Here is an 11137-nt window from a genome sequence, read left to right as displayed (position 1 = left end):
GAGGAGGGTCGCCTCGCTGGGTCCTTCTTGACCAGGGGAACATTAAACATAGCGTCGGGACACGGGGTATAGAGCCCATCCTCGGCGCACTTATGCCCCTCAGAGTCTGATGCAGGACGGAATCATGACACGACCCTCAACCAGAACCACTACCCGGAACCGTCATTATTTATTTAATAACCTTCTTCCACAAAAGGCGCATACATTTCTTCACTGCAAAAACAACCCGACTTGCCATTCAATTCCCCGCCGCCTCGCGTTCTCGCTCCCCGGGCGGGTGACCGTCCTGCGGCGGACTGGCTCCGTCCCCCCGCGGGACCCGTCCTCCCGTCCCGTGTATTTAAACGTTTATATTTAGTTTAGTGAAGGACGTTGATCGATACTTACATGAGACGATCCTGCTCGCTGGCTTCGGAGGCGCAACGCGAATAACAAGCTGTTGAGCCGGAGCGATGTTTCCTGGTCGCTGATTGGCTGCACCGAGAGCGGTCGTTCAAAGAGCGAATTGTGATTCGCCCATTGGACTCTGCGTTTTCATTGGACGGAACTTTGGTTGTTTTACTATTGGCGGATACGAACACGGCGCCTTGACGAAATGGATGAGTTTTGCATGAGCACGTCCAACCAGGAGGAGCGTCGGCGGCGACGGCTCCCGTGATTGGCTGCCTTCAGGCCGCGCCGCGAGCTGATTGGCTGCTACCCTTTCAGGTCCGGAATGAAACACGCCAAGCAACAACACTCCGCTTAACCGCCAGACAGCGCGATTTAGCGTCGATATAACACTCATAACTTCGCGTTACAGCGCACAAATGTTCACATCACGACACACCAGACAGCTCGTCAAAACTTTAGACGAGGAGGGGACGTTAGCCGGAGCGAAACGCGCTGCGCACCGCTCGTGTGGCGAGTGGGCGGGCGCCTTCGCGCTGACGTAAACGGAAGAACGCGAGAACAAGTCCATAAATGGGGATTTCTCTCCAAAGAGTGTTTGAAACAAAATGACACCTGTACGAAATCCACGACGAGCCGAACAGCTGACTGAGATTTACTGCGGCGGCAGTTTGAGTGGACACTTATGCCAACAGTTGTTATCGGTTCACCGATTCAAAAGAGAAGCATACTTCTAATAGTAGTATCCTAATGCGCTGTGGTATTTACTAGAACTCTTGTTGTCCCTTTGCTGTCAGGATAGACTGTGGTACTATGTGGTACTTTATTAGCACTATGTTAGTACTCTGGTATGTTAACATTCTGGTACTGTGGTTCTACGTAAGCACTTTGAATACGGTGTTCTGGATCTGCACTGACTGCACATCACGTCCCAGTCTCATACTCCCTCCTAACCATCTCTTACATGGTCTCTAACCCTCATAACCGGTCCTCTAAAGGTCCTCACCAGCGACTTTGGGGGCGGATTGCTGTGTTCAACCCTTCTCACCCAGGCTTCCCATGTGTGGCTCAAGAGAAGTTGTGCTTTATTCTTCCAACTGGGAACATGACCATTATCAAGGTCTTGGGTGGTTTCGGGGACAGAAGCTGGGAAACTGCATTTTTTTTTTTACTTACATTTTTATTTTATTGTCATGGCTGAGAGCCGTCAAACCAAAGCAAAAACATGTTGACATTAATGGTCCATCACTAGAAACATACAAAAGAGGCGGGGTCAGTTGGGCTGGAACAGGTTACATGTTGTCTTCATCAGAGTCATCCTCTTCCTCCAGAGAATCCTGCAGACGGAGAGAGAGAGAGAGGTGAGACATTTCAATCATGTGACCCAAATGTACAAAGTCCAAAACAATGTGCCCCTCGTGCCCCATCATGTACACCCAGCAGAACCCTCAGCCCACTGGGAAACCACCAGCCCTAGGGTTCACACACAGCCGTCTCACACACCACACAGAGCTGTCTCACACACCACACAGAGCTGTCTCACACCACACAGAGCTGTCTCACACCACACAGAGCTGTCTCACAACACACAGACAACACACGTACACCACACATAACCGTCTCACACCATGCAGAACTCTCTCACACCCCACAGAACTGTCTCACAACAAAGACACCACACATAACCGTCTCACACCCCACAGAACTGTCTCACACACCAAAAGGTGCCACAGCAAATCTTTACCTTGGCGTATTTCTCTGCTTCCTCCCGTACGTCCTTGGGAACCAGCTCATGCCGTCCGTTTGTTACTGAGAGGGAGAGAACGAGACAGTGAGCGGGACGGACGGAGAAACACCCAAGAGAGAAGATGACATCATGGAAACAGCATCAATAGCACCATTTCATTGGTTCCTAGTTGATTAGATCAGTGGTGAGATATCTAAGAGTTCTGACATCACATGATTTCAGCCCTTTATGCGAAACCCTTCTCAGAATCGTCGTCACTACACGGGCACTCCTGTTTGGGAATGAACCCAGAAGCTATGGGAGCTAGCCTATCCACCAGTTCTTACCTTCTCCGACCCAGCTGAGGTCAAGTTCGAAAGCCTTGTCCTTCACCTCATCGTGGACGATGTAGATGCTGCAGGACGACATCAACAACACAATCAACATCACAACAAACATCGCAACCAACACAACAAACATCACAACAAGCATCCCAATCACAATACGTAGACCTCATTACCAGGTAGCTTCAACACATACAAGGAAGGCGTTTGTTGCACACGAACAACCATAAACAGAGGAGAGGATAAGAAGCAAACAGCAAGTCAAGAAACATCAATATGAACCATGTACAGCCGACGCCGTTCAGTCACAAGAGAAAGATATGGCCTCACCCCCTCCATCAGTCACATAACACCTGTTCTGCAGCAACTCCATTGGCTCCCCATCAAATATCGCATCATTTACAAGATCCTGCTTCTCCCCTTCAAGGCCATCCACAATCTTGCCCCTCAGTATCTCACCGAGCTCCTCCATGTCAAGACACCCACCCGTTCTCTCAGATCGTCTCCCTCCATCCAGCTCACCCTCCCACCTGCTCGTCTGGTCACCATGGGGTCAGGAGCATTCAGTCGCTCAGCCCCCCCCACCTCTGGAACTCTCTGCCTCATGACATCCAACAATCCAGTTCCATTATCACCTGAAAACGTATCTATTCAGCCGAGCCTACTCCCTTTAAGTCAGTTGCATTCTTGGGACTAGAATGACCTTTTCCCTCCCTCTATTTCTCTTGTACACAGTTTTATTTGTTGTTGTTGTTTTTTGCTTGCTCTTATGAATGTTTGATTTTGTATGGCGACCCCGAGTGTCAAGGAAGGAGCCCATAAATAAAATACATTATTATTACAATCTGCTCACACAACTCACATTTTGGCGACCTCTTTCACCACCTCTCTGCACGTCATGTCTTTCATCTGGGGAAGGTCAAGCACAAGGGAAAGCCTGGTCATTGATCAAAGGTGGAGAGAACCATAGAGGAGGCACCGACTAACACCCAGAATGACTGATTTGTGGATATTATGCACTTAAAAGTATTAAAACACAGCAGTCCTGCATCGTTTTCCTCCTTCGAATTCAATGGTAAATGGACTAGATTTATACAGCGCTTTCCTAACCAGTGACCACTCAAAGGCGCTGTACAATATTGACTTGCATTCACCCGTTTGTGCGCGCATTCACACACTGACGGCGGTGTCAACAACGCAGGGCGACAGCCAGCTCGTCGGGAGCAGTCAGGGTGAGGGCGTCGTGCTCAGGGACACCTCGACACTCGACGCTAGGAGGAGCCGGGGATCGAACTGGCGACCTTCCCGCTACTGGCCAACCCCGCTCCTCCACCTGAGCCACATGCCGCCCTGACTGAATGGTGCGTTGTAATTCTACGGTCCACTTGGTGCGTCTTGTCGCACGAGAACCACCAGGGAGAGTCTGTCAGTCACTCTGGGGAGCCCGACCTGCTGGGCCGTGCCTCCCAGGGGCCGACGATAGGGGCCGCTTCCTCGACGGGTTCTGAGGTCGAGGACCACAAGTGCACTAAACTCGGGTCCAGCGGTCCTGTGTTAAGAAAGACCTTCTAAGGGGAGATGGAAGGAGAGCCTGGGCCAGAGAACCCAAACACAAAAGGGACAGTCGAGCCTCGTTTCCTGTTTTGTTCTGGAGATATTCAAGGGGTACGAGAGGCCGAAATGAGGGTGGCTGGGGTGTCCCTTAGAGATAGGAGGAGAAGAGCAGCGTTAGGAGCTCCGAGTGGGGAGGGGAAGAACCAGGACTAGGTGGGAGATTAAGGCCCAATCCCATTTCTACCCCTTACCCCTCCCCCTTGGTTTGAAGGGGTAAGGGGAAGGCGTAAGCCGCCTTCCCCTTACCCCTTCAAAACAAGGGGGAGGGGTAAGGGGAAGGGGTAAGGGGTAGAAATGGGATTGGGCCTATATCTCCACACTGGCCTGGGAACGCCTTGGGATCCTCCTATCAGAGCTGGTCAATGTGGCCCGGGAGAGGGAATTCTGGGGGTCCCCCTGCTAGAGCTGCAGCCCCCCCCCCCGCGACCCGACCCCGGATAAGCGGGTTTTGAAGCGGAGGATGAGGTGTTCTACAGAAGCGTAGAGGAGCAGGGTCTAGGTTGATCTGAAACCTTTACAGGCGCTTTTAACTGTTGGCCACGGCTGGCCAACTTGATTGGTCGAAACAACGATGAACCCCCCCCCCCCCCCCCCGTTTGAGCCAGGTCAGAGCACTTACCGAGAGCTTCTCGATCTCCGTCTTGGCCGCCTGCTTGGCCTTCCCGATGGCACAGCCCCAGTAACCCTGCACACACAACATCTCACGTCAAAACTACACAAAGGGGCTGGGCTGGGCTTCTACCCGTCAACACATTGTACATTAGGAGATCTTTTGGTCCAAGGCGACTTACAAAAAGGTTAATACACACATTGACACACCAACGGCGGAGTCAACCACGCACGGCGACAACCAGGCTGTCAGGAGCAGTTAGGGTTAAGTGTCTTGCTCAGGGACACATCGACACTCAGCCAGGACGATCGACCTAGCAACCTTCAGGTTACAGGTCAACCCGCTCCACCTCCTGAGCTAAGCCGACCCATTGACACATGTGCTGTGTTCCAATATCCATACTATCCGTACTTACTAGCCTTAGTTTGGGTACGTAGGGCGTTCCAATTCAGATCGGGCGAAAAAAAAAGTGTACTGGAAGGACCCGGATGGTGTACTCAAAACGGTCAAACCGCGAAGTGTGGATCGATGTACACTTTTCGTACTCAAGGGCAACCATCTTAGCTACGTATCGGGAAGAGGGCGGGGCCAGGCTGAGCCAAAGTCGGCGCATTTTCCACATAGCCTGCATTAATAGACTCATTTTGTAGTTTTATAGCCTTTATAGCTTTTTATAGCTGATCGTAATTTCCGGTTAGTGCACCAAGGAGTATTCGATTTGGAACAACACTGACATCTGAAAATTAGCGCACTTAGTGAGTGCGGATAGTGTACTACGTTTGTGTACTCATGGAAAAGCATGGATATTGGAACACAGCAATGCCCTTAGGAGGGCAGTAAGGTTAGACAGCTCTGGAGAGGGTGGAGCTAGGCACGAGGTGGTCAGATAGCCAAGAGAAGCGTCAGAGAATCAGTTAGGTTAGTCTGCGGAACTGTTCTCTGCATCATAACACCCTGTGGCGGTCTGATGCCTTGGGACCACACTACAGAACCACATCCTATTGGTCTAGAACCACCTTCTAGTCCTCGAGTATAGGAATACACTACAGAACCACATCCTAGGGGTCTGTAGATATTAGTTGTAGTCTACTATAGTAGAACTACGTTAGTAATGTAGTATTAGTTCTGTAGAAGTATTCTGAGTACTGTAGAAGTATTATGTTGGTACTGTAGTAGTATTTTGACAACTGTAGAAGTACTATGTTGGTACTGTAGTAGTATTTTGACTACTGTTGTATTCTTGAGTACAGTAGTATTACTATGTCAGTACTGTAGTATTACACAGAGTACTGTAGCAGTATAAGTTCTGTAATAGTATCACATTAGTACTATGTTGATACTGCAGTAGTATTCAGAGTACTGTGATACTGCAGTAGTATTGAGTACTGTGATACTGCAGTAGTATTCAGAGTACTGTAGTAGTATTGAGTACTGTGATACTGCAGTAGTATTCAGAGTACTGTGATACTGCAGTAGTATTCAGAGTACTGTGATACTGCAGTAGTATTGAGTACTGTGATACTGCAGTAGTATTGAGTACTGTGATACTGCCGTAGTATTCAGAGTACTGTGATACTGCCGTAGTATTGAGTACTGCCGTAGTATTGATTACTGTGATACTGCAGTAGTATTGATTACTGTGATACTGCAGTAGTATTGAATACTGTGATACTGCCGTAGTATTGAGTACTGTGATACTGCCGTAGTATTGAGTACTGTGATACTGCCGTAGTATTGAGTACTGTGATACTGCAGTAGTATTGAGCACTGTGATACTGCAATAGTATTGAGTACTGTGATACTGCAGTAGTATTGAGTACTGCAGTAGTATTGAGTACTGCAGTAGTATTGAGTACTGTGATACTGCAGTAGTATTCAGAGTACTGCAGTAGTATTGAGTACTGTGATACTGTAGTAGTATTGAGTACTGCAGTAGTATTGAGTACTGTGATACTGCAGTAGTATCGAGTACTGCAGTAGTATTAGAGTACTGCAGTAGTACTGTGATACTGCAGTAGTATTCAGAGTACTGTAGTAGTATTGAGTAATGTGATACTGCAGTAGTATTGAGTACTGCAGTAGTATTGAGTACTGTGATACTGCAGTAGTATTGAGTACTGTGATACTGCAGTAGTATTGAGTACTGCAGTAGTATTGAGTACTGTGATACTGCAGTAGTATTGAGTACTGTAGTAGTATTCAGAGTACTGCAGTAGTATTGAGTACGTACGTATGCGATCCCTGAGGGGTCCACCATGTAGAGCTGAGGGCCGTCGTCCAGATCGTAGGAGCCCAGGATGAAGCTACACAAACACACACACACACACGTTAAGAACCTATATTTGGAGCTGTGGACTTTAGTCCAGATGCGAGTGTAGTTGTGTCGATCCGTGTGTGTTGATGAGAGTGTGTTGATGAGTGTGTTGATGCGAGTTTAGGTGTGTGTGTGTGTGTGTGTGTGTGTGTGTGTGTGTGTGTGTGTGTGTGTGTGTGTGTGTGTGTGTGTGTGTGTGTGTGTGTGTGTGTGTGTGTGTGTGTGTGTGTGTGTGTGTGTGTCTGACCTGCAGCCGAAGGGCCGGACGGCGCTGTACAGTGTGTAGGCGTGGACGTACATGGCCACTCTGTCGGCCAGGTGCTGCAAACACACGTCACAAAACCATCAGAACAGCTTCGGCACCCCAAGCACACAGTAGGTCCCCTCCTCCACCCAGTAGGTCTCTGATTGGACAGGTCCACCTCCTGTGGTCTCTGATTGGACAGGTCCACCTCCTGTGGTCTCTGATTGGACAGGTCCACCTCCTGTGGTCTCTGATTGGACAGGTCCCCCTCCCGTGGTCTCTGATTGGACAGGTCCCCCTCCCGTGGTCTCTGATTGGACAGGTCCCCCCTCCCGTGGTCTCTGATTGGACAGGTCCCCCTCCCGTGGTCTTTGATTGGACAGGTCCCCCTCCCGTGGTCTCTGATTGGACAGGTCCCCTCCTTCCCTCTACAATGGCAGTAGGATCATGTGAATGGACCTCATTTTACCTTGAGAGGGACTTGATAGCCGTAGTTGGACCTGAAGTTGGACGCTTCTTCCCGGGCCACCTCCGAGAGGGAGCGGGCGTCTGCGAGGAGTCCAGCTACCGCCTGGAGGTCCACACACAACGTAGCGTCAGATAGCAACACAGCATCAGAACACAAAATACACACTACCGAACGTAGCTTCAGATGGCAACACAGCACCGGAACGTACAATACAAAACTTAGCTTTAAGAAGTAATAAAGAATCGGAACACACAATACAGAATGTGGCTTCAAGAATTAAGAGCATCACAACACACTATTCAGAATGTATCGTCAGATAGTAACACAGCATCAGAAACCACAATTCAGAACGTAGCTTAAGGAAGCAACATACCGCCTAAATAAACCACGGGTTGTTCAGATTAAGCAACCTGATTGGTCCACTTGACCTTTAGAACCTGATCATAAAGAGCATGACATCACACCTAGCCGTGCTCTGGAGATCATGCCTCATTACTATCTTACTGCGCCATTGATTCCACCATTACATGCCAATCCGAGCTTAAAAATGCATGTGCAAATGACTTGACAGTTACAAAATCTGTCCATGATAGAGATTTGCATCTCACAAGATTGAGGCATTTGTGTGTTGGTGTGGGTTTTATGCAGATTGGCAAATCCCACCATCTCTGTGAGGCTTTAGTTAGAGCTGGATGACTCTTTAACCGTGATTTGAAGGTGTCTCAGTTGTTAGGATGCTACTACGGTTCCCCCTGCTGGCTGGAGTAGCAAACTACGGCTTGCGTTGCATAGGACTCCAGGGACGGGACGGATGGTTTTCCATTATTAGATATCAGACCCTATGTACTTTCAGAGAAAATGAGATACAACTAAAACAAAGTTTTTAGGAGTAAAATACAGCTACATTTTGATCCTATATTTGATTGGAAACCCATATCATCGATATATTACATGACCGTATCCTACTGCACTGAATGAAAGTGTTGCCAGATTGGGCCTGATTGGGTGGAAAATCAGGCAATTTCTAAATTGGCTACGGTGCCTTCTAAATAAATAGGCATCTGGAAGAAGCAAAAGAGAGCGAGTGGTACCATTCCGACATGCTTGTCCACGTTGAAGATGCGCTTGTTGGAGCCTTCCTCGTACAGTTTGGACAGGACCAGCTTCTCCACGCCGAAAACCACGCCGTCTTTACAGCGCACCGCGATGGCTGTGCTGTAGACACACATGAACACCCTGCTCAAAAGGGACCTCACATGTCCAGCCGAGGACGGTCTACTCTGCCCTCTCCAGGTTCTTTAACAAACAGGTAGTGCAGCACTTACACTTGTATTGTAGTTATGAGATAGAGTGCTAGTGATAAATAGAGACGCATACAAGTGACAGAGAGACAGATAAATGGGTCAGCCAGAGTGACTGATAGAAGGACAGACAGACTCCAATCTTGATTTCATGCTTAGCTTGTTCTCTGTCCGACTTGTAAAGCTGCTTCTGGTAAATGAATCAATGTCGTGTAAACCGTTGCAGGTACTCGTCTACTGGGTGTGGGGGACTGGGTGTAGGGGACTGGGGGGACAGGGACTGGGGGACTGGTACTGGTGTCGGGTAGTGGGCTAAAGGTAAACCCACCTGCTGTTCTCCACTGCCTTCATGGCGTACTCCACCTGGAAGACCCTTCCGTCTGGGGAGAAGGTGGAGGCTGACAGGTCATACTGCGGGAGAACACCACAGTCAGGAGGGGGTTCACACTTTACTGTATGACATCATCATTACATGCAGTATGAAATATCGTCATATTAAATAGCATGATACAATTTTACATAGTATGATGAATACCGAATAGCAGAGCTGAATAAAGCTGAAAGAGCAGGGTTTCACCTTGATTTTAAGGCCGTAAAATAAGTTTTGCTAGCACTGACTCATCTTAAACGACCCTTAAACAATGATGAATGGACTGCATTTATACAGCGCTTTTCTAACCAGTGGCCACTCAAAGCGCTCTACAATATTGTCTAACATTCACCCAGTCATGCACACACCGACGGCGGTGTCAACCATTCAAGGCGACAGCCAGCTCGTCGGGAGCAGTCAGGTTAAGGTGCCTTGCTCAGGGACATCACTCAGCTGGGAGGAGACGGGGACCTTCCGGTTAACGGTCAATCCGCTCTACCTCCTGCGCCCCAATGCGTTTCTGTTATATTAGTAATCCAAACGTCCCTGTTTATACACAGATCCTGGGCAGAAGTTCATACATATCTAGGTAGAACATCACATCTGGGTTCTACGTCCTTGTTTTCAAAGGGTTCACTACGTGACCCCAGTACTGTCGAATATAACATGGGTTCATCAGTTTAGATCCACACCAGCGACCTGGACCATCGCTCACCAGTACAGACCCGTCTGTTACTGGAGAGCGACGTTCTGTCACGTTCAGCCTCCCAGTGTGAGCATGCGCAGTAAATACAATGTGTACTTTCAAAACAACTATTTAATAGTTATTCAGACTTGTTTAACTGCTCGGATCATAGCTTGGACATTTGATATCAAGTCATATTCTGCTGTGATCGTAGACTAGGCGACAAAGCAGCGACACATTACAGAACGCTTTCGATTTCGCTTAGTGGACCTAGCCTAGCCAACTAGCCTAGCCTAGCTAACCATGCTAGTGACTCAGCAGGGCAGACAACGAGTTACAATGAATGGGAACACTTTGCAGACTTAAAGACTGTTATTTATTAAACACTTCACTCAACTGAAAGTTAACTTGCACATATTGGTACTTACCCCTGTCCCAATTGAACTCATTGTGGCGTGAACTTAAATCTTTAGCAGCAGCAGCTCGGATCACAGGTTCAGTTCTCACCGCTGCATCACACTGTCTAAACACCGGTTTATAATTGTTATACTGCCGCCTATTGGCGACAGGCGGTATTACACTTGATTATAACGGCTTCATACTGTCACCTGCTGGTGGTACATAATAGTACAGTAGAAGAAGGGTGCATCGGTTCCCCCTAGCGGCCCCCTGGGGTACTTCAGAGAAATAGAAGTTATCCAAAGTCGGTCGAATTCTCTGTGACTGTGGATCACTTGTACTTCATCTAACCCAGCGGTGAGTGTTCAACTAGTTCCTGGAACGGGTTCGAGGTGACATCCAGGCTATATATACGTGTGTGTGTGTGTGTGTGTGTGTGTGTGTATACAAGCTGTGTGGGGCTATGGTTGTGTATATGTGCTGTGTGTGGTTATATTTGTGTACGTGCTGTGTTTAGGCACATCAGGAGGACACGTGGATGCTGTTGTCTTGGTCTTGCAGATGTTGACTGATCGTGCGTGGACGGCGGGGGTCCTTACAGCTGTTCTCCTCCCTATGATTAGGGGTTCTGGTGGACGTGGTCCGCTTCACGTACTTTATGGGAGTTCATT

General features: G+C 48.5%; 2 protein-coding genes across 8 annotated transcripts in view; one reads left to right on the top strand and one right to left on the bottom strand.

Annotated features, from left to right (window-relative positions):
• Positions 1-1549: 1549 nt before the first annotated feature.
• Positions 1550-10641, bottom strand: psma3 (proteasome 20S subunit alpha 3). The gene is made up of 11 exons (XM_030357365.1): positions 10496-10641; positions 9341-9423; positions 8803-8926; positions 7712-7813; positions 7246-7319; positions 6915-6987; positions 4694-4759; positions 3323-3369; positions 2464-2531; positions 2135-2199; positions 1550-1727 (listed from the first exon to the last, which is right to left on the bottom strand). The coding sequence occupies exons 1-11, from the start codon at positions 10514-10516 to the stop codon at positions 1683-1685; spliced, it is 768 nt and encodes a 255-aa protein (XP_030213225.1). The 5' UTR covers positions 10517-10641; the 3' UTR covers positions 1550-1682.
• A 74-nt stretch (positions 10642-10715) lies between these two features.
• Positions 10716-11137, top strand: part of mipol1 (mirror-image polydactyly 1) — a 17964-nt gene continuing 17542 nt past the window's right edge. For 3 of the 7 annotated variants that reach the window (XM_030357337.1, XM_030357336.1, XM_030357335.1), the window contains exon 1: positions 10716-10823. The gene's annotated coding sequence lies outside the window, so the exon portion shown is untranslated. Of the gene's footprint in view, positions 10824-10983 lie in introns of all 7 variants that reach the window. The other 4 variants (XM_030357334.1, XM_030357330.1, XM_030357331.1 and 1 more) reach the window with 3 other exon arrangements.

This window comes from Gadus morhua, chromosome 5, assembly GCF_902167405.1.
Source record: "Gadus morhua chromosome 5, gadMor3.0, whole genome shotgun sequence".
In the NCBI taxonomy this organism is placed as follows: domain Eukaryota; kingdom Metazoa; phylum Chordata; class Actinopteri; order Gadiformes; family Gadidae; genus Gadus; species Gadus morhua.
The sequence above is the reverse complement of the archived record's forward strand: the minus strand, read 5'-3'. Positions and strand labels throughout refer to the sequence as shown.

Coding starts and splice junctions, on each gene's coding strand:
- psma3 (XM_030357365.1), bottom strand. CDS start 10,516: ATGAGTTCAATTGGGACAGGG. Junction 2,200..2,463: donor CCTCAGCTGGGTCGGAGAAG/GTAAGAACTGGT, acceptor TCTCCCTCTCAG/TAACAAACGGACGGCATGAG. Junction 1,728..2,134: donor AAGCAGAGAAATACGCCAAG/GTAAAGATTTGC, acceptor CTCCGTCTGCAG/GATTCTCTGGAGGAAGAGGA.